Below are 24,694 nucleotides of genomic sequence, written 5' to 3' on the forward strand. Positions count from 1 at the left end.
CAAATTTATATATATATATATAAAATATATAATTAAACAAATTAATTATTCTATTGACATATTTGATTTTTGCGAATTTTGCAGAGAATAAATTGTCTTTTACTTTCAATTCACAAATCTTGTAAATTGTGAGCCAGTGGTACAATGACCTTTATTTGTCGGCATAGTTTTCTTTGTATTTTGGGTTGGAGATGTCAGCTTGTCTTGCTTACACATTATCTTACAGGAACTACATAACTTACTTATGGAATGATAGTTCATTAAGTACTTACATGATGCCAGTCTCCGTGTGCATGAGCACAAAATATGCTTGTTGGCTGTGCAAGAGCCGTTAATGCTCCACGCATTATTGTGTACGGTCATTCGCACTTCCACTCCCGCTTTAGTGCCACTTTCACACTGAGTGCAGTACTATCCGTTGAATAATTTGCTGCGGCATGGTCTTCCATTATGAGTGGGTTGCATGTGCATTTACTCTCCAAGAACTGATGCTGCAGCAGATAATTCACCTTTGACACGGCTTGGGAAGGATCTTCCCCGTTGTATCAACATTTTCAGTGAGGTGAATACTGCACAATCAACACCAGACTTCAAGGTAGGTGATGCTTGCACAATTGTAGTTTGCTGATTAATATATCAGACGTTGCGTAGCATGATATTACCATAATTGATTCGTTGCACTATTGCAAACGCATTTGGATACCACCATCTATTTTGTCATTCACTTTGGCGTGAGAATTGTTTTTAGTCCTTGAGGTTTTTTCCCTTTCTGTTAGCTTTTTAAGTTCATCTTTTACATATGGCTCAATATACACATGGAATTCACATAAACATTTTGACAAAACAATGCGTATTACAATGGCTTACATCTAAGCCATTACAATGTGTTAGTACACATGCATTTGACGCATCCACATTTTATTTTCCAGTCGTGAATACATCAGCTATGAGACTTTAATATTTTCCTAGGGAGAAACAGAGAAAAACATTTACCTCAGGATTCTATGTTTACTTCTTAAAACTATGAAGAAGGAAACCAGAAGGCAAAACATTTTATAACCAGGACAGAAGTCCCTTCAGTTTATCCCTGTTTATTCTGAAGGTAATATTAGTTAGGCAACAGTGATCAGCTATAAGGTTACATCTATTTATTGCAAATAAATCTAGTGAACTTAGGCACTTTGGCATGTTATTGCACAAAAGAAAGGAGGAGCCCAACATACTTCAAGAAGTAAAATTGACTTTGGCTTCTTTTGCATGGGACCAAGTACTTTTGAGTATTTAAAGGGAGAGCCAGGTCTTTTTCAGAGATATAGAAAAATGCGTATAATATGGTAGGTTCTTCTCAAAATGGTCCAGACTTAGCTGACAAATTTGCTTCTGCATTTGCTTTGAACAGTATTCGAGACTATGTGCAACCCACCTTCCACAAAGTATTCTCAGATATAGTTCTTGACGCAAAAGATCTCAGTCTCTCTCTCTTTTGTAATATGCCTACTATATAAACTATTTCACACTATTCACGGATTGTTTAATATGATATTGTACAGTTCATCAATGTTTTTGACCTGGTCAAAATTGAAATGAATTTCATGCAAAAATTTGTACGGCAAGTGCAACTACATGCCAAGGCAATTATTCATCAGAAACAAGGCTACAGTCCAGAGTGACCCGGGGATGTGTGACAGGAATACTCTTATTTTCTGTATACGTAAATCACGTGATGTACAGGGTGAACAGCAATTTACAGCTGTTTGCTGATGATGCTGTGGTGTACAGCAGGAAGGTGTTATCGTTGAGTGGCAGTAGGATGATACGAGATAACTTAGACACAATTTCTAGTTTGTGTGATGAATGACAGCTTGCTCTAAAAAAGGTAATGTGATGCTAGCCACAGTCACATCAATTAAATATCTAGGCATAACTTTTCAAAGTGATTTGAACTGGAATGAACACATCAGATTGGTAAGAGGGAATGTGAGTGGTGACTTTGCTTTATTGGGAGAATAAAGCAAATTTTGGGGAAGTGTAGCTCATCTATAAAGGAGACAGTGTATAGTACACTAGTGTGATTCATTCTTGAGTAATGCTCAAGAGTTCTGGATTCCCATCACATCAAATTAAAGGAGAGCAAGGAAGCAATTAAGAGGTGGACTGCTGGATTTGTTATCATTAGGTTCGATCTGCAAACTTATATTATAGAGTTTTTTCCCTCACTCTATTTGTGAGTGGAACAGGAAAGGAAATAACTATACAGTCCAGTCACATTAATGTGACCACCTCCTACATTCGACAGCTATGTGCGATAACCACTCACAGATGGCAGCACTAGTAGAGGGGTGTATATAAAGCAGGTTTGGGGGGGGGGGGGGGGGGAGGGGAATGTGGAAAGCAATGCAGTGGTTGTCATAATATGGAAACAGAGCGATTTATCTCATGTCAAAGAGAAAATGATGACTGGCTTTCAGGCGAAGGGTGGAAGCATTTCCAAAGTGGCTAAGTTTGTAAATTGTTCATGTGTCACCGTTGTTAAAGTGTAGTGCGTGTGGCGAAATAGTGCTAACCAAAACTGATGCCGAGTCAATTGTGATACACCAAAGGCCAAAGATGACAGGGGCAAATGACGGCTGTGGAGATGTGTACAGGCACACAAACGTGCAACTGTTGAGCAAGTGACTGCCCAGACAAACAAGGGGCTACCAACATGTCTCCTCGATGACTGTTCAGTGAATATTGCTGCATATGGGTCTCCGCAGCAGCTGCCTGGTTCACGCATCCATGTCGAGTGCTGATCACTGATGATGAAGGCTGGAATTTGGATGCCAATACCATAACTGGACATCCACCAAGTGGTGACTAGTCAGCTTTTCAGATGAATCATATTTTATGCTCCATCAGGCTGTTGGTGTGTACAGCGTGAAACATCTGATAGCAAACACCCTGCAACAATTGTTGAAAGGACTGACACCAGCGTGTTATGGGCTGGGTAATGTGTTCATGGCATTCCCTGGGTGATCTCATCACTTGGAAGGCATAATGGATCAGCACAAGGGTACGTCTATCCTTATGGACCAGTGTATGTCCGTGGTTCGAAGAGCACCAGGATGAGTTTACCATCCTCCCTGACCGTCAAACTCCCTGAATTTAAACCCAATCAAGAATCAGTGGGACCACCTTGATCAGGCCATTCGCACCACTGAGGCACCTAGTGCATCTACCAAGGCACAGAAACAGCAAGGCTCCGCATCTGCATCAATACCTTCCAGAACCTCATTGACACTCTTTTGCATGTCTCACACTGGTCCATGCTGTAAAAGGCGATTATTCATGCTTTTGACAGGTGGCCATACAAGTGTGGCAGTGGTACATGGTACCCTCCACCGTGCATCATACGGTGGCTTGTGGAGTATGTTCACAGATGTAGAACTCAGTCGCCAAGGGCCTTAAGGGTATACGGAATGAGTTTTTCGATGAAAAAATCGATTTTTGGGTAAATGCATTTTCGAAAAATTTAGACTCTCCCATTTAATACCATGTATAAAATATTTGGATGACGTGAATAGAACTATTTTAAATAATTTTTTAAAATAATTTCGACACACGATGTTCCGCACCTTGTATATGGTTGGTTGGTTGGTTGGTTGTTTGGGGAAGGAGACCAGACAGCGTGGTCATCGGTCTCATCGGATTAGGGAAGGATGGGGAAGGAAGTCGGCCGTGCCCTTTCAGAGGAACCATCCCGGCATTTGCCTGGAGTGATTTAGGGAAATCACGGAAAACCTAAATCAGGATGGCCGGATGCGGGATTGAACCGTCGTCCTCCTGAATGCGAGTCCAGTGTCTAACCACTGCGCCACCTCGCTCGGTCACACCTTGTATATGAGACGCGAAATATACCTGATATAGACAGCCTTGTCAGAGATATAATTGACCACAAGAGAGTTAGCTTTTCTGTTGGCTACACTGCTAGACAGTTGACAATAGATTCTGCACCATTTGTATTGTTTCCTTTGTGAGTACATCCATGTCATTGTTGTGAAAGTCGTATGTGGAGAAGTCATTGAGTTTTCTTTCCTTCAACATGCCAAGACCTAGTCTGAAGGTATTTAGAAAGCGTGTACATTGGTGCAAGAAAGTAAAGTGTACTAAAAATTCGTCTGATTAATCTTCATCAGTATCTGATGTCCCAGTAGCGACTAACCTCAATACTGGTAGTGATACATTGAGTGATGCTGCTGCCACTACACCGGAAAGTAGCTTCAAGAAGAAAGCTAGCTGGAATTGAAGAAGAATACAAGAAACTAAATGCTGGGACTACAAAATATGAGGTAATTAACGTCTCTTTATTATCAGATGTTTTGGAGAACAATGTGTGCTGCAAACAATGTGGAAAATGTGGTGTTTCATTGAAAACAAACTTACATGTAGGACTTGCTTGTGAATTAGAGTTGATGTGCAGTTATTGCAAACACAGTGTTACTTTCTTCAATTCCTCACATGTTACTGCAGATACAGGTAAACTATACGATATAAACATTAGACTGGTTTATGGATTACGGTTTATAGGAAATGGCAGGGCTGCAGCTGTCATGTTGTGTGGTGTGATGAACCTCCCTCCTCCACCTTCAAAATTTAACAAACACATAATTGCAATAGGCTCTGCTGTAGAAGATGTGGCACAGGAAAACATGAAAGATGCTGTTGAGGAAGCAGTTGTTGAAAATAATAATAGCAGAGACTTGTCCATAGCTTTTGATGGAAGCTGGCAGAAGAGAGGCCACACATCTCTGAATGGTGTAGTAACAGCTACAAGTGTGGACACTGGTAAGGTAGTTGATGTGGCAATACTTTCCAAGCATTGCAGATGCAAGGAGAAAATTAAAAATAAACATGAAGAGGAGTGCATGGCAAATTACTAAGGGGCAAGTGGTGGTATGGAAGTTGCTGGTGCAAGATGTGTTTATCAACGCTCAGTAAAATGGAACAACGTTAGATACATAAATTATCTTGGAGATGGTGACTCAAAGGCTTTCAAAGAAATTGAGGAACTGAGACCCTATGGTAACGATGTGAAAATTTCCAAACTGGAGTGTGTTGGCCATGTTCAGAAAAGGATGGGATCAAGACTTCAACGGCTCAAGGCTAGCATGAAAGGCAAGAAATTGAGTGATGGAAAAACTTTAGACGGGAAAAATAGACTGACAGATGCTACAATAGATCATATTCAGAAGTGCTATGGTCTAGCAATAAGACAGAATACAGCAGATAGCAGATGCAGAATTAATGAGAAGAGCAGTCTGGGCTCTGTTTTTTCATACAGCTTCAAACAATGAGAATCCCCAACATGGGCTATGTCCAAAAGGAGACGATAGCTGGTGCAAGTACAACAGAGGCAAGGTAACTAAGAAACAATACAATCACCCTCATCACCTGCCATAATGGATGAAATAAAACCAATATTCCGAGACCTTGCAGATATTAGTCTACTAAAGAAATGTCTTCATGGCCGGACTCAAAATCCAAATGAGTGTGTGAACCATGTGATACAGAATAGACTACCTAAAACTGTGTTTGTGGGTATAAACACACTTCACTTTGGCATTTATGATGCTGTTTCATCATTCAATCAGGGCAATATACCAAAGTGCAAAGTTCTGCAGAAGTTGGGGCTCTGTGTAGGACTACGAACTGCCGCATAGCGCATAGCGCTTTGTTTGGACAAGGAACGGCTCAGGTCTTCAGATAATGCCATAAAAGTATATTCAAAGATGGCTAGACAGCATAGCAGAGCCATCAAGAGGAAGCTGTTGGACGATTCTGATGGAGCAGGCTTGTACTGAAGTAAAAGCTTTGAAGCTAATTTCCCATAACTTTAGTTTTTTTGTGTATAAGGTACATTTTCTCACGGCCTATTTATAGTAGAAAGATGAAATTTTCTGTAGTTGTTCCTTAAGACCTTCTAATATATCTGAATTAAAAGATATGTGGAATTATTTTGTATTAATGGATGTAAATTTTAAAATACTTGTTAAATGTATAACTTCTTTTAACATTTACAAAAAATAAAATATCTGAAAAACTATACATTATTTTTTCAAAATTAATAATTCAGCATAAAAGCAGAACATATCTCTGCGTTCTGTGAAAAAATCAAGAGTATCATCCAAATAACAAATGAGAAAATGTTCCTAACTTTTAGCTCAATTTAACATTGTAAGCATAGGGCGTTCCGTATACCCTTAATTGCCAAAATGATGCAACATACAACTTATAAGCAGTCACTTGATTTGGATGCTATTCTATTGACAATACCAAGTCTAAATCAAATATGTTCATGACTACATTGTATTTCAGGTTATTCATTTACATGAAACACACAGAATATGGCTAATTTTAAAAGCTGGATTAAAAACTATTCTGTAGAAGCATCTGAACAAGAAACATTAAAGTACATGCACCATCATAAGAATAACAAACTTTCAATAGTCCCAATGAGGTTTCTGTGCCAAACACAAATTTTTTTATATAAATTTCCTTTCTCTTTTGTGCATGGTGTCTGGGTCATTAGTGCCCTTCCTAATCCTAAATTTAATGCCTGTTATAGGTGCACCTTCCTTCAGTATGTTGTATAATCCGTTTTGTGAGAAACCCACAAATTAGTATTTCACAATTACAAAAATTGTGACCACTATTTTACATTCAAATTGTTTGTAATAGTTATGTTGCAAAATATTCATCAAGTTTTTCAAATAATTGTCTGTAATTTCAAAATAACTTCAATAAAAATGTTTAGTTGCACAATTGTTTTATTTAAAATAGAAATTCATCTGAGCAGAATGACACAATTTTAACAGAGTATGAAATAATATGTTTACACCCTTATACTTACTGCACTCAACAAAAAAGATACAAATAGACTTACATAAACACAATGTGAACAGATAAGATGATATGCAACTATACACACTTCTTGTCAACAAAATGTACAATATTATATTAACATAAAAAATATATATGAAATAACAGAGAGAAATGCAAAACTGAGAGTTTAAAATAAATACTTTGCAAAGTAGAAAATACTTAACAGTGGACCTGCCAAAGTCATTCTGTTCATAAATAATTTTGCTGAACCAGCTTTCAATGTGATAAAGAGTGGTTAACTCAAAGAGACTTCACCAGTTACGTCACCCTTACTTGCCTCTGTGGGTTATAAGTGCTTCACGCGTCAGTACAATGCAAATGATTCACTGATGTGAGAATGTGCATTTCCAATTACAGCAGCTTATAAAAAAGGTGAGGAAAGGGAAATACTCGCTCACTTGAAACAGAGAGATAACATGTGTTGACACTCCAAAAGTACATGCTGTGTAATGCATGCAATTTTCATCCAATTTTGTGTCTTACATACTGCAAAATTATGACTCTGTTCCCTTACCATACAAAGTGAAAAACATTCATGTTTGTTTAGGGGGGCTAGGGCAGCAGTATTTTGTTAAACCTTTAATTAGCTTGCCAGACTTAAAATGGGAAGTAGACAGTGGAAGAAAAGGTGACAATAAGAAACTGGTTGTCTGGGTATAATGTAAAAAATTATCACATTTATGCATCCAAATCATAAACAAACAGCACTTCTCTCCGAATGAGGCCAGCTTCTGCCAGTGTCTGCTTTGCTGTTCCCTCTGCTCCAGGAGAGCATTGTAGGACACGTTTTGGAAAATTTGTTGCCACTTCAAAACTCACTGGTGATGATGGGTGACAAAATATATAATAGAAAACAGCCTGAAACAAAAAGGTGAAAAATAAATATACAGACTTTGAATATTACAAAATTTTAGCAATTCAAGGAAAGTATTAGATTATAGTATTGATGTGTAACTATTCTGAGTATAAAGTTATGGATTAATGAAAACACTCCAGGACAAAATACAGGGCTATTACAAATGATTGAAGCGATTTCATAAATTCACTGTAGCTCCATTCATTGACATATGGTCACGACACACTACAGATACGTAGAAAAACTCAAAGTTTTGTTCGGCTGAAGCCGCACTTCAGGTTTCTGCCGCCAGAGCGCTCGAGAGCGCAGTGAGACAAAATGGCGACAGGAGCCGAGAAAGCGTATGTCGTGCTTGAAATGCACTCACATCAGTCAGTCATAACTGTGCAACGACACTTCAGGACGAAGTTCAACAAAGATCCACCAACTGCTAACTCCATTCGGCGATGGTATGCACAGTTTAAAGCTTCTGGATGCCTCTGTAAGGGGAAATCAACGGGTCGGCCTGCAATGAGCGAAGAAACGGTTGAACGCGTGCGGGCAAGTTTCACGCGTAGCCCGCGGAAGTCAACGAATAAAGCAAGCAGGGAGCTAAACGAACCACAGCCGACGGTTTGGAAAATCTTACGGAAAAGGCTAAAGCAGAAGCCTTACCGTTTACAATTGCTACAAGCCCTGACACCCGATGACAAAGCCAAATGCTTTGAATTTTCGGCGCGGTTGCAACAGCTCATGGAAGAGGATGCGTTCAGTGCGAAACTTGTTTTCAGTGATAAAGCAACATTTTTTCTTAATGGTGAAGTGAACAGACACAATGTGCGAATCTGGGCGGTAGAGAATCCTCATGCATTCGTGCAGCAAATTCGCAATTCACCAAAAGTTAATGTGTTTTGTGCAATCTCACAGTTTAAAGTTTACGGCCCCTTTTTCTTCTGCGAAAGAAACACTACAGGACACGTGTATCTGGACATGCTGGAAAATTGGCTCATGCCACAACTGGAGACCGACAGCGCCGACTTCATCTTTCAACAGGATGGTGCTCCACCGCACTTCCATCATGATGTTCGACATTTCTTAAACAGGAGATTGGAAAATCGATGGATCGGTCGTGGTGGAGATCATGATCAGCAATTCATGTTATGGCCTCCACGCTCTCCCGACTTAACCCCATGCGATTTCTTTCTGTGGGGTTATGTGAAAGATTCAGTGTTTAAACCTCCTCTACCAAGAAACGTGCCAGAACTGCGAGCTCGCATCAACGATGCTTTCGAACTCATTGATGGGGACATGTTGCACCGAGTGTGGAGGAACTTGATTATCGGCTTGATGTCTGCCGAATCACTAAAGGGGCACATATCGAACATTTGTGAAAGCCTAAAAAAACTTTTTGAGTTTTTGTACGTGTGTGCAAAGCATTGTGAAAATATCTCAAATAATAAAGTTATTGTAGAGCTGTGAAATCGCTTCAATCATCTGTAATAACCCTGTATAATTTTTGAAAGCAACTACATCGGTACTGAACATATAAGAGAGGCACTGAGCAGCTGAGAGGCACATACAAAAGAGGAAAAACTGCTTTGCACTTGGACAATATGTGTATCAACACTTACGTCTTTTTGGCATTAACATAAAATATCTGTAATTCTCTCTAAGTTATTCGAAACCACTGCATAGTTTGGTTTATAGTACCACTACTCCTCTAGCCCCATTAGTGTAACTCAACTGTTTATCTTGTTGTCACAAAATGTAAGGGCTGCATCTTGTTAAGCAGTGTACACATGCCAGAGACACCAATATATATATTATAAAAAGGGTGTTGTTTTATTCTTTCTTACAGCTGATATTCACAGCATTGGAGGTAAAGATAATTTGTGACATGTATAGAGCTTTCAATGGTGCAGTATGCAGTATCCTCTTCAATCAGCTCTGAAATATTTTCTGATAGGATTAAGGGAGTACATTCACAAAGTTCAAAGAAAAGCATTTGCATTATCGTGAAACAGAAGAGAGAGTGTCACTGACATTATACAGGATTTGGAGTGGACATCACTAAAACAAAGTTGTTTTTCATTCCAGTGGGATCTTCTCACAAAATTTCAATCACTCACTTTCTCCTCTGAATGCGAAAATATTTTGTTGACACCGACCTACATTGGGAGAAACAATCATCAAAATAAAATAAGGAAAATCAGAGCTTTTCTTCACGCTGCTTGAGATTGGAACAACAGAAAATTATTTTAAAGGTGGTTCAATGAACCTTCTGCCAGGCACTTAAGGATACAGGGTACTTTTCTGGCTCAATATTATGTAAAAATCAACAGCTATTTCTTTCAGGCACTGTTTACAATGTATATGTTTTACAGATTTTTTTGTTGATATCATGCAATGCAGCACACTTTCTAAACAAACTAGAAGTATTTTGAATATTTTTGAACCTGCTTAGTGTTATTTAAAAATGTACAAAGAAACTGACGCAATTTTTTCCAAAATCCTTCCTCAAATTGAGGTACCATTTAATCCAGTGTTATACATTTTAAGGAGACCAAATTTTTACCAGATATGCATGACATGATGGCTGAGGTACTATACCTATTTAATTCCACCTATTATGTACATTTCAAGGATAAAAAAAATCACATCTTACATTTTAATTTTTATAATTTTTTCCTAATAAAAATGTTATTTTTTATATAATTTAGTTGATTCTGCAATAATCAGTAGTAGTTACTGCAAGTTACAGAAAAAAATTAGAGTAATGCTTCATAAACTTTAGGAAATATTTGTACCTAAAAATACAACTTGCGGGAAATTGCGAATGAAGGTTGTTGTTGTTGTTGTTGTTGTTGTGGTCTTCAGTCCCAAGACTGGTTTGATGCAGCTCTCCATGCTACCATGAAGGTATGAGTCCAATTAAACTGTACCTCAGAACATTCCTGAATCATAGTCTTCATCCTGCACCATTTCTTCATCTTCAAGCTTCCTCTTGGAATTCCTTTTAGCACTTCATGCTTATTTGGTAACTTGAACAGTGAATCTTTCAGCTTCATGCACCCTTTGTCTGTCACACGCAAGCAATTTATCTTCCATATTAAATCCACATTTTATGCTTAAATTTCTCAGGACTTGCAATCTTCCTATCACTCCATCACTGAAACATATTACTGCATCTAGTACACCAACTTTTAATGTATTTAGTCCTACAAAAACATTCTTGGGTAATCTTTCCCATATGCAATGGTTGAAACTTTTATTTGTATCCTGAGTGCCACCATGAAGAAATTTACTAAGCAAAACAGGGTCACTCATGCCTCTAAAAATTGGTTTTATTTCATTCATAACAGTCTCAGGAAGAGAATGTTTATGATGGTATATTTGACCACCCTCTTTTTCTTTTTGGTAACCACACCAAGGATCTGCTCCTTTAGGGCAAAGTCCATGCACAGGGTGGTCATCTGTAGACAACTCATGAAAGTAGTTGGCCCAGACAGATTTTATCATTGTTGTAACATCATTTAAAGGTGCAGTTTGTCTAATGGCCAGTCCATAATAACTCTGAAGGAGGTCTATTTCTGCTTCTGTCAATCTGTCTCAGCCACACAGAGATTTTCCATTATATAGCAACTTTACTTTCATTTCTATTCGTAGCTTCCTCAATACAGTACCCATCCTCTTTTTCACATGTCCACAACACACCACTTTTGTTACCATAAACATTGAACTCATTAATTTTATTGAAATCTTTAGAGTCCCCATCACCTAGGTACTTCGTATATCTAATGTTATAAATAGGCACCAACCTCTGAAATATTTTTAGAGCTCCATCACACACCATTCCTCCACTGTAACCATCATAATTCTTGGAACACTGATGTTCAATATGTTCTTCAGTGTTACCATGGCAGGTGTGATAGTACCTAGATAAGCACTCAACATCAACAACTTTTCCATTCTCCAGAGAAGTAGCACTTACAACACCATTCAAGGAATGATGTCCTCGACGTTGCCATGTCCCATCAAGTGCAACAGCAATGTCCCTGGTTCCACTAATATTTAGAGTTTCTTCTACTGAACGTTTCATAGGCGCTTTAGACACAACCATCAAGGCACCTAAGAGTATTTTTATGTACTTGCTGAACCTACTCCGAGGAGGAGGAGGAAGGTCCATCAAACCAAAGCATCTGAGCAGCCTTTTTTCCTTTTCCTATTGCACGTATTGCATACACTAGCTTCAAATTCACATCATGTGAATTATGCACAATGTTTGAAGTCGTTTTCGAGGTAGATTTATTGCAGGATCCACACAGAACAACTAATTTTGACGCTAAATCCTTCCTGCTACTTTGTTGTTCAGTTATTTCCAAACAGCCTACACCATCACATTGTTTACATTTCACCATTTCCTTTATCAAAGAAGATAAGATGCCCACATCAACAACAACAAATCTACTACAAACAGTGTCATTGTTAACACAAAAATTTGAATCACCAGGAGGCGTGCCATGTGGGAGTTTCTTCCCTGAAGAACTGATACATAGGTTACTTTCAACAATGTGGCTTGCTTTGTTTGTGAACTGGTTACCACAGAATTTCCTTTATTGAATTTCTTGATGTGTGGTATAGTTTGTATTTATTGCACACTAAAGGATATGTACCTCCACAAATATATTTCACAATTGGGCAACAAACATTCAGTAACACGTGAACAAACTGCTTCAGTGAAACAAAGGTAAATACTAGCAAAGATAATCATTTACAGTCACTAGAAACATGCACTGTTACCAACATATACAATGTATCATACGTATAATCAATGGAACAGAAAGTTCACAGTTCTTTTCGAAATAATACTGGTTTCTGTAACAGAAATAAATAAGGTGTGGCGGTATACATCACCGTAACTTTAAAATTTGGTATCATTTTTCATTTGAAACCCTATAATGTATATATCAAAATAATCAGGAAAGACTATAGAATTTAATTAAAAAAAAAAAAAAAAAAAAAAAAAAAAAAAAAAAAAAAAAAACCAACAACAACAAATCCCCCCATGAACCATGGACCTTGCCGTTGGTGGGGAGGCTTGCATGCCTCAACGATACAGATAGCCGTACCGTAGGTGCAACCACAACAGAGGGGTATCTGTTGAGAGGCCAGACAAACGTGTGGTTCCTGAAGAGGGGCAGCAGCCTTTTCAGTAGTTGCAGGGGCAACAGTCTGGATGATTGACTGATCTGGCCTTGTAACATTAACCAAAACGGCCTCGCTGTGCTGGTACTGCGATCGGCTGAAAGCAAGGGGGAAAATACAGCCATATTTTTCTTGAGGGCATGCAGCTTTACTGTATGATTAAATGATGATGGCGTCCTCTTGGGTAAAATATTCCGGAGGTAAAATAGTCCCCCATTCGGATCTCCGGGCGGGTACTACTCAGGAGGATGTCGTTATCAGGAGAAAGAAAACCTGGCGTTCTATGGATCGGAGCGTGGAATGTCAGATCCCTTAATCAGGCAGGTAGGTTAGAAAATTTAAAAAGGGAAATGGATAGGTTAAAGTTAGATATAGTGGGAATTAGTGAAGTTCGGTGGAAGGAGGAACAAGACTTCTGGTCAGGTGAATACAGGGTTATAAATACAAAATCAAATAGGGGTAATGCGGGAGTAGGTTTAATAATGAATAAAAAAAATAGGAATAAGGGTAAGCTACTACAAACAGCATAGTGAACGCATTATTGTGGCCAAGATAGACATGAAGCCCAGGCCTACTATAGTAGCACAAGTTTCTATGCCAACTAGCTCTGTAGATAACAAAGAAATTGATGAAATGTATGATGAGATAAAAGAAATTATTCAGGTAGTGAAGGGAGATGAAAATTTAATAGTCATGAGTGACAGGAATTCGTCAGTAGGAAAAGGGAGAGAAGGAAACATAGTAGGTGAATATGGATTGGGGGTAAGAAATGAAAGAGGAAGCCACCTGGTAGAATTTTGTGCAGAGCATAACTTAATCATAGCTAATACTTGGTTTAAGAATCATGAAAGAAGGTTGTATACATGGAAGAACCCTGGAGATACTAAAAGGTATCAGATAGATTATATTAAGGTAAGACAGAGATTTAGGAACCAGGTTTTAAATTGTAAGACATTTCCAGGGGCAGATGTGGACTCTGACCACAATCTATTGGTTATGAACTGTAGATTGAAACTGAAGAAACTGCAAAAAGGTGTGAATTTAAGGAGATGGGACCTGGATAAACTGAAAGAACCAGAGATTGTACAGAGTTTCAGGGAGAGCATAAGGGAACAGTTGACAGGAATGGGGGAAAAAAATACAGTAGAAGAAGAAAGGGTAGCTTTGAGGGATGAAATAGTGAAGGCAGCAGAGGATCAAGTAGGTAAAAAGACGAGGGCTAGTAGAAACCCTTGGGTAACAGAAGAAATATTGAATTTAATTGATGAAAGGAGAAAATATAAAAATGCAGTAAATGAAGCAGGCAAAAAGGAATACAAGCATCTCAAAAATGAGATTGACAGGAAGTGCAAAATGGCTAAGCAGGGACGGCTAGAGGACAAATGTAACGATGTAGAGGCTTATCTCACTAGGGGTAAGATACATACTGCCTACAGGAAAATTAAAGAGACCTTTGGAGAAAGGAGAACCACTTGCATGAATATCAAGAGCTTTGATGGAAACCCAGTTCTAAGCAAAGAAGGGAAAGCAGAAAGGTGGAAGGAGTATACAGAGGGCCTACACAAGGACGATGTACTTGAGGACAATATTATGGAAATGGAAGAGGATGTAGATGAAGATGAAACTGGAGATATGATATTGCGTGAAGAGTTTGACAGAGCTCTGAAAGGCCTGAGTTGAAACAAGGCCCCCGGAGTAGGCAACATTCCATTAGAACTACTGACAACCTTGGGAGAGCCAGGTGTTCACAGATGTGAAAATTACCGAAATATCAGTTTAATAAGTCACAGCTGCAAAATTCTGACGCCAATTCTTTACAGACGAATGGAAAATCTGATAGAAGCCGACCTCGGGGAAGATCAGTTTGGATTCTGTAGAAATGTTGGAACACGTGAGACAATACTGACCCTACGACTTATCTTAGAAGCTAGATTAAGGAAAGGCAAACCTACGTTTCTAGCATTTGTAGACTTAGAGAAAGCTTTTGACAATGTTGACTGGAATACTCTCTTTCAAATTCTGAAGGTGGCAGGGGTAAAATACAGAGAGCGAAAGGCTATTTACAATTCGTACAGAAAGCAGATGGCAGTTATAAGAGTCGAGGGGCATGACAGGGAAGCAGTGGTTGGGAAGGGAATGAGACAGGGTTGTAGTCTATCCCCTATGTTATTCAATCTGTATATTGAGCAAGCAATACAGGAAACAAAAGAAAAGTTCGGAGTAGGTATTAGAATCCACGGAGAAGAAATAAAAACTTTGAGGTTCGCCGATGACATTGTAATTCTGTCAGAGACAGCAAACGACTTTGAAGAGCAGATGAACGGAATGGACAGTGTCTTGAAAGGAGGATATAAGATGAACATCAACAAAAGCAAAACGAGGATAATGGAATGTAGTCGAATTAAGTCAGGTGATACTGAGGGAATTAGATTAGGAAATGACACACTTAAAGTACTAAAGGAGCTTTGCTATTTGGGGAGCAAAATAACTGATGATGGTCGAAGTAGAGATGATATAAAATGTAGACTGGCAATGGCAAGGAAAGCGTTTCTGAAGAGGAAAAATTTGTTAACATCGAGTATAGATTTAAGTGTCAGGAAGTTTTTTCTGAAAGTATTTGTATGGAGTTTAGCCATGTATGGAAGTGAAACGTGGGCGATAAATAGCTTGGACAAGAAGAGAATAGAAGCTTTCGAAATGTTGTGTTACAGAAGAATGCTGAAGATTAGATGGCTAGATCACATAACTAATGAGGAGGTATTGAATAGAATTGAGGAGAAGAGGAGCTTGTGGCACAACTTGACCAGAAGAAGGGATCGGTTGGTAGGACATGTTCTGAGACATCGAGGGATCACCAATTTAGTATTGGAGGGCAGCGTGGAGGGTAAAAATCGTAGAGGGATACCAAGAGATGAATACACTAAGCAGATTCAGAAGGACGTAGGCTGCAGTAGGTACTGGGGGATGAAGAAGCTTGCACAGGATAGAGTAGCATCAAACCAGTCTCTCTCAGGACTGAAGACCACAACAACAAACAACATAGGACTGAATGATAACAGTTTAGGAGTCTATTCTCTCTTTCATCCCTCTTTCTGCTGTTTAAACTTAGTGTGGATTTTGAAGATCAAAAAGTACAGGATGTTCCTGTTATTACAACACTGATTTCCAAAGAAGTCCTAAAACTTTAATACATGACAGAAACTTAGCTCCAATTGTTCACCCTTACTTTCCATTTTTTGTAAATCTCTGTGCAAGTTGGAAATGGACAGGAAAATGACAACGCATTGACACTTTTCTTATGGTTTCTGATGACAGATGAGAGCACTTGGTGGTGGTGGTTAGTGTTTAACGTCCCGTCGACAACAAGGTCATTAGAGACGGAGCGCAAGCTCGGGTTAGGGGAGGATTGGGAAGGAAATCGGCCGTGCCCTTTCAAAGGAACCATCTCGGCATTCGCCTGAAACGATTTAGGGAAATCACGGAAAACCTAAATCAGTATGGCCGGAGACGGGATTGAACCGTCGTCCTCCCGAATGCAAGTCCAGTGTGCTAACCACTGAGAGCACTTGCAGTTTCTGAAAATCACATATATTCTTTAATGACTGCGTACATGGATTCAGCTCTAGTCCAGTACACTGATTTCATCCGATTTAATTTAGCAAGAAGTTTCATAAAAGTGAACACGCTGCTGCAGACTGAAGGATTAATTCTGGGCATTGCACTACACCAAGTAGGTGAATTATGGAAAAAAATAATGTGTCAGTACATTTCCCCGTCAAATGGCTAATACTTTATTTCGGAGTCATTTTTGTTTCAATCTATCTTTAAATCAAAATCTTTAAACATTCAGTTGCATGGCCTCACATCAATAGCAACAAGTAGATGATCTGCAAAATTTGCTTTTATAGTCAATATTCAAACAACGTAAGATCCTTACATCCAATGTGTGACTCCGCAGAAACCGTCGTTCAAGGCGAGTCCCATCTGGAAGCTTTATAACAATATGGACGGCATCTGGGTGATTCTTGTCTGGTTCATCTGGTATCCTGTTCATGAATTCTACCTTCTGCCTTCGGATTTCCTATAAAGAAATGGTTCTTCCTGTTACGGTAACATTAAATTACAGTGCACCATGTAACAGCTTTATTTCACACAGTGTAAGATGACAGAAATTACAATTAGACAATAAAATATTATGGACATTTTTAAATTTTGTAATGGAGAAACCAAGACAAAATGCCACAAAGAATTTCACTGTCACAATCAAGACAATGAAATTTAAGAAGGGGTCCAATTTAGTATCATTAAATAAAATAATACATTATAGCAATGTATGCAACTACATCAATACTTTCCTGAAATATGCACAGATAATAAGAGTGTGACATATCAAGTAAATAAACCATCAATCACATTTCATTTGAAGAAATATTATTAGACATGTTTATATGAAAATGTTAAGTAAATATACAATTACTTAATTGATGATGGACAAACAAATGGAAAAATTATCATACCAACAAGTCAATGAATTAAATGTCCAATGCTAGTAAATGTGAAGCTGCAAGACCGTTTCCCGTCCCCAGTCAATCCCAGAAAACTTTTGTATTCAACAGAGTTAGCACAGAATATGAAACAAAGTACCTTGTCGAATTGTCTGCAGCTCGTGGTCGTGCGGTAGCATTCTCGCTTCCCACGCCCGGGTTCGATTCCCAGCGGGGTCAGGGATTTTCTCTGCCTCGTGATGACTGGGTGTTGTGTGCTGTCCTTAGGTTAGTTAGGTTTAAGTAGTTCTAAGTTCTAGGGGACTGATGACCGTAGATGTTAAGTTCCATAGTACTCAGAGCCATTTGAACCATTTTGAACCTTGTCGATTCTCATAGTTTCTCACACACATTTTATTGAACTTAAAACCATATTGGTTCTGTCAACACGTATGATGAACTTAATGCATTTCACAAGGCGCTGTGGTTTCTTATGACTTCATTCAGAAATGCAGCATGTTTCAGCATCCATACTTCTCATTTATCATATTATTTATTTACAGACTTGTGTGGTATTCCAAAAGACTACTTTTTCCATCATCAATTTCCTAGTTCATTCACCATGCCACACAAGTTGGTATATAAATCATCAAACTATAAACATGTTCTGGACTGGAGTACCAGTTGCCTACAAAAAAATCTATGGCCTAATTGGAAAATATGATTGAAGCAAAATCAAATCACATCTCCCGACTTCCCAAGTCCATACTTTTAATAAGGCTTAATGATACTTCAAAAATAATGTTACAATTGAATGACAGTAGGAAATATTTCGTGCTGTCAGTCTCCAACAGTTTCCACACACTTGTCTGGAAAATGCAGCATTTCACCATACCACACAGGTTGGCATATAAATCATCAAACTATAAACATGTTCTGGACTGGAGCTAGTCTCCAACACGTGTGGAGCCTGTGATCAATAAAAAGGTTCAGTGACAGTTCTGAGAGCAATTACTGTGATGGTAGCAAATTCATATAACTTGCATTCGACGATCTATGTATTGGCTGTGTTCTGTTGTTATTTTTATTGTGAACATGATGAATTAAGTCACTCATAGTAGTTTTACTGAGTCTTTCAGCAAGAACTGAACTCTTATTGAAGATGAAGCTTAAGCACTGAGCTGTAATACAAAATTCTTTGTGATATTTGTAGTTTCAGTAGTGACCCAAAATTTCCTGTTTCATGCACGAAAAACATTCTCCTTCCAGAACAGAGTGGTGATGGTAAAAAATGTCTGTTACTGGGAATAATTGGTGTTGTGAAGGAAGATGTAGTACAGCTTTATTGAAAGCAATATGGTTTAACTGTTTCGAAATAAAATGTAAAATACTCAGAGTAGGCCAAATTTAATGACTGGAAGTGTGTTGCAGACTAAGAAAGATAAGTAAATTTATTATGTGGCAATCAAGTAACATGAATAAAAAGTTCAAATATGACACTTTGGTGGCATTGTAATGGATAATTTGAAACTGAACTCAAACTACATAGCTAGACACTAAAATTGTATGACCAGAAAGGATACTAAAAAAACCAAATTTTTCTTACTGCACAGGAGAGAGATCTGGAGAAAGTGCTGGCCTGAGCAACAGTTGAGCTATCTTTGTATTGAGATAGGTCATGACAACATGAACAACATGCAATATTGTGTTATCTTGTTGAAAGACAACACTGTCGAAGCTTCAAAGATAGTGCACAGCTACCGATCTTAACACACCAGAAATATAATGCTTGATACCCAAGTTACTGGTTATGTGAAATACAAGTGACGTTGCTGTGTACCTAATGCCGCCTCATACCATTACACCAGATGCTGGGACCATATGACAAAAGATGAATGCAGTATAGCAATCAATGGCAATCCTCCTCAGCTACATAGATACCTCTGACATGATACTGAACACTGAACTGGGACACGTCTGAAAACACGATGTGGTGTCACTACTGTGTCCAGTGTAGATATAGACACCCAGGTAGATTCTCTGTTCCTTGACTTCCGAAAGGCATGCAATACAGTTCAGCACTGCCACCTAATGACCAAAACGCGAATGTACAGAATATCAAACCAAGTGTGTGATTAGACTGAAGAGTCTCTATGAAACAGAACACAGCACATCATTCTGAGTGGAGAGATGTCTTCAGACACAAAAGCAACTTTGGGTGTGCCACAGGGAAATGTTACAGGACCAACATTTTCACAATATATATAAATGACCTAATAGACAATGTCAGAAATTCTATAAGGCTGTTTGCAGATGATGCTGTTCTACACAGAGAAGCCTTGATGATATAAAATTGTAGTGAAATGAAGGCAGACCCGCAGAGAATCAGCACTTGGAGGACAGAGTCACAACTGACTCTCACGTGAACAAATATAACATATTGTGAATATAGACAGAAAGATACTTTAATGTATGGCTACATGACTGCAGAACAATCACTGGAAGCAGTTACTGCCATAAAATATCTAGGAGTGTGCATACGGAGTGATTTGAAATGGAAATAACAGAGTAAATTAATTGTGAGTAAGGCAGATGCCAGACTGACATTCATTGGATGAATCCTGAGGAAATGTGGTCCCTCAACAAAGGAAGTAGCTTACAAAACACTCATTCGAGTATTGCTCATTGGTGTTGATGGATGCAATCATACCACATAGAACTGATGGAGGAAATTGAGAAGATCCAAAGAAGAGCAGGCATTTCGTTACAGGTTTATTTACTAAGTACAAAAGCGTCACAGAGATTATCAACCAACTGCAGTGGCAGACACTAACGGAGGCATTCTGCATCACAGTATGGTCTACTGTTACAGTTCAGAGAGCATGCATTCATAAAGTGTCAACAAATACTTTTATGTCTGTCTCATTGGAGATTTGATCCCACACTGAGACTTACTGGCAACTGCTATTCCCACAAATTATTCACAACTGGATATGGAAAGGGGTGTAAAGTAACAGAATAGGTTGACTCTTAATGAAAAACCATGATTACTGACCAACTAAACCATTCAATACCATCTCGCAATGTATACACAATGTACCGAATCTTGATGAGCACATATTGTGATGTTATTAACTGACTAAATTTATAAAATAATGGTACCTGGAGCACAGTTATGATGATTTACGATGAAATGGTCACGACATACAGTTTCTATTCAAAACCATGCTCAATGATTGTACACAATACTAAAACTAACAGTTATAAAAACTGCCCAGAGAATTATAATTGTTATTATTATTCAGCAATACACATAGAAAGAGAAAATACATTAGCAACAAAGTCCAATTTGTTGTTAAAAAGTTATTACATTTTATAAATCTAGTATCACTGTGGAAGCATGTTTTAATAGAACTTTTTTATTATTATGAAATGCTATATCTCCCAGGGGGGGATGCTTGACAAGAAATAATAAGACACAGGTAAACAAGAACAAGGGTTTATTACAACCACAGTAGAGAGCTGTAATAACAAAGGAAAGCTCTTCTCAATAAAAAATAATACTACTTCTCAGACGCTAATAGGCATATGCCTGGAACACACAGCAAATAAACGTAGTGAGACGTAAAGACTATGCCACTGATAATCCCTAACATTGGAGGTTGAGTGTTCAGCATAGTTTGTCTTGATATATCACTGGAAAGTCATAGGTCCCACTGCGGTGGCATCTGACCAGGCTCTGACTGAAGGACTGCTAAGAAGCAGCGCATGAATTGATCCAGAGCTCCAGCGGAACGAACTGCCTAAGTGTTGGCTTGCGCTGCCCTATATAGCCTGGTCACAGATGAATGCGTGCCGAGTCAGTTCCATACACGTGACATGGTGGAGGAAATAGGTCCCTGGCAAGGAGGACTTCTGGTGGAACTTGCCCTGCCATCTGCCATCCCTGTTGTGATCAGCCCAGTACATGGAGGCAATGCCTTTTACGTATGCAACACTGTCATGCCTCAGTGTCTCAGGCATTGCTGATCCCTTTAGGCGAACGGCGTGTGAGTGGCACGAGACAATTGTCATGATTTATAAATCCAATTTCTGTAACTTTTTCTGAAAAACTGTTAACTGTAAATTATAAAATTACCACATTAAACAATTCTTATTCTCAAACATCCATTAATGTACAGTATACAAGGAATTGTGCCAACAGCCAAAGCACAGTATTAATCAAGATTTTGCCAAGCTCAGCATGATGTCATTTGTGACATGAATAAATAAGTTGTAAGGCAAATTAAGTGTTTTGGCCACATTATTTCACTAGACTTCATTAACAAAATGCAAATTAGTTGACAATACGGTGAATCCAGTTTTCAAGTGGAGTTATCTGCAGTGAAGAAATACGCCTAATATTCAAATATCAAAAGCAAAGCTAAGTATTTATTTTCATAGCCAAATAAAGCGTTTACATTATGGGACAAAGTGACAATGATACACGAAGTACCCTCCATCACATACTGCAAGGTGGCCTGTGAAGTATAGATATAGATGTAGATGTAGCTCTGTCTGTTGCTTTTTAAGGGATGCTGCAACAGTGGTTGCTGTGTGTCGACAGTCTGTGGCACTCCACAAGCCATTACACTGCCCCCGCGGATACTCATCTTGCTGCACATAAGCCCATTCCTGATTTTAGGTATGCAACACAGCTGTACAATCCTGCACAGCTGAGTGAACAATACGTCTGTCCTCTTGAACACTAATTGTGTGGTTTTTCCTTAAGGAACCTTTATTTATTCATCAACATCAACTCTGTACCCTCCAAAGTAATCCCCTTCAGAAACGATACACTTGTGTCAGTGCTTTTTCCAATCTTGGAATCACTTCTGAAATTCACTTTTTGCTATGGTGTTCAGCTTCTTCAATGGTTCTGATTTTGTCTCGTCAATGGTGGCAAAACAAAATCCTTTCATGCTTCTCTTCAGCTTCAGAAATAGAAACAAGTCACAGAGGGCCATGTCTGGTGAATATGGTGGCTGAAGCAACATAACAGTTTTGTTTGTTGCCAAAAAACAAAAACAATCTTTGAGGTGAGAGTAGGAGCATTATTGTGATCCAATTTCTACGAGTGGTTTTGCTGGTCATTTTCTTTGGCACGCTTCATGCGAATGCCGCATAACATCTAGGTAGTATTCCTCATCGACCATACGACCGAGGAACTCGTGATGCACTAACCCTTTGTAATCGAAGAAAACAGTGGGGAGCACCTTCACATGTGATCAAACATTAACTTTTTTCTGTCTTGGCTCTTCTGGCAGGTTTCACTAGGACAATTGGGCCTCAGCTTCAACATCATGCCCGTATATCCATGTTTGATCACCTATTATAACCTGGTTCTGGTCGTTGTTGACTTCATTCAGCAATTCCGGATTAATGTCTACACAACATCGTTTTTAATTGAAATTTAATAATTTTAGAACAAACTTTGCTGCTAGAGGTTTCATATCCAAAAAAGCTTCTTGACATGAGCCAAAGGAATGCAGACATACCAGCAACATCTCTGACGGTGATTCAGCAATTTTCAGAATCACTTCCTTTACTTCTTCCACATTGTTGTTCGTAGCTGATGTGCTAGGGTGCACAGAACAGCTGTCGTCTTAAATGTCTTCCCAACCCTCTTTGAAATGTTTATGTCACTCACAAACTCATAGTAGATTCACCAAAAGCCACAGTCAACATTTTGACTGCAGTACTGCACTTTATTCCATTTCTCGAACAAAATATAATGGAATTTTATTTATCTATCTTTTTTAACATAAAAATTTGCTGAGCACTCAAAAGCATGTATAACCTTTAGGACTGTCAACAACAAACTAAATCTGCAAAACTGCTGATAATGCAAACATACTTCAGGAACTTGTGTAGTAACAAGATAAAAAAAAAAAAAATTGAAAATCGGATGTACAAAGTCAGCACAACTAAAAAATTCATATTACTTTATTATCATACCTTGTATATGCCATGATCCAGCTACTCTCAAATTCCAACACATTCAGGTAGATATTTCTCCTCCTTTCATGAGGCATAATGTGATCTCACAAATAACAAACATTCAAATGAGATTCCTGAATGATAAACCCAATCAGTACTCTTCCTTTGTATATAGAATATACCCAACATCCTAGGCCATCCCTATGCCACTCCCATTCCCAACCACTTGCCACAGGAATCATATTCCCGTGGAAGACCTATATCCAAGACCAGTCCAATTCACCCACCCAGCACCTCCTATTCCAGTCCTCTCAAGAGACTTATCCTACCCTGTCAGACACTGGGCAACCTGTAGAAGCAGCCTTGTCGTATAACAACTCTGGTGCAAACAACTTCACAGTCTTTTATATCAATATGACTACAAAATATCTGTCCACCAGAATGAATGGACATTGCCAAAATTTTGTCAAGAACAAAACTGACCACCCAGTGGCACAACATGCTCAATTTCAATGGCTGCTTCACATCCTGAGCCATTTTGATGATTATCTCCACCACCAGCTACTCTGAACTACACAGATGGATGTTATCCTTACAATAAGTACTCTGCTCCCATAATCAGCCGGGCCTCAATCTCAGGTAAACCCACTCTCCTTGCATCCTTCACCCAACAGTTTCCCTTTCCTCCGTCCTGTCATACCCTCACAATTCACATCCCCCAGTTGCCTTCAGTGTGTGCCGCTTCCCACTGGCTGCTACAATCGTGTCAGCTCATATACATGCCGAAGCTCCCTCCTGCATTCCTAGCTGGCAACTGGCTGCCTCGCTCCGAGCATTGGCCGTCCATCCCCCGACCCCTCTCTCTGCCTCCCTCTCTCTCTACTCCCCGTCCAACACTACCCCACCACAAACAGTCCACCTGCCAAGAAACAGTATTGGCAGTGTTAGTATAGCTAGCACAATGTAGGGGCATAGGCATGCGTATGCACGTATACAACAACCCCCCCTTTATCGCTCACATCAGGATTGTGAGGATGAGATTAGAATAATTACTGCACGCATAGAGGCATTCAAACAATCATTCTTTCTGTGCTCCATACGTGAATGGAACGGGAAGAGACCCTAATAGCTGGTACAATGGGATGTATCCTCTGCCGTGCACTTCAGGGCGGTTTGCAGAGTGTAGATGTATGTGAGTGTATATTCTACTCTAGCTGATCAAAGGATACAACTTCCTGTTCACATTATGATCAATACAAACACTTACGAC

The 24,694-nt window shown here is 38.9% G+C and overlaps 1 protein-coding gene across 1 annotated transcript in view; it reads right to left on the reverse strand.

Annotated features, from left to right (window-relative positions):
- Positions 1-7,578: 7,578 nt before the first annotated feature.
- LOC126482306 (FAS-associated factor 2) overlaps positions 7,579-24,694 on the reverse strand; it is a 117,475-nt gene continuing 100,359 nt past the window's right edge. Inside the window, exons 7-8 of the mRNA XM_050106338.1 lie at positions 16,899-17,042; positions 7,579-7,779 (exon numbers count right to left, since the gene is read on the reverse strand). Of these exons, the coding sequence (XP_049962295.1) occupies positions 7,600-7,779; positions 16,899-17,042 (324 nt within the window). The 3' untranslated portion in view covers positions 7,579-7,599. The remainder of the gene's footprint in view (positions 7,780-16,898; positions 17,043-24,694) is intronic.

This window comes from Schistocerca serialis, chromosome 5 (assembly GCF_023864345.2).
Source record: "Schistocerca serialis cubense isolate TAMUIC-IGC-003099 chromosome 5, iqSchSeri2.2, whole genome shotgun sequence".
In the NCBI taxonomy this organism is placed as follows: Eukaryota; Metazoa; Arthropoda; class Insecta; order Orthoptera; family Acrididae; genus Schistocerca; species Schistocerca serialis.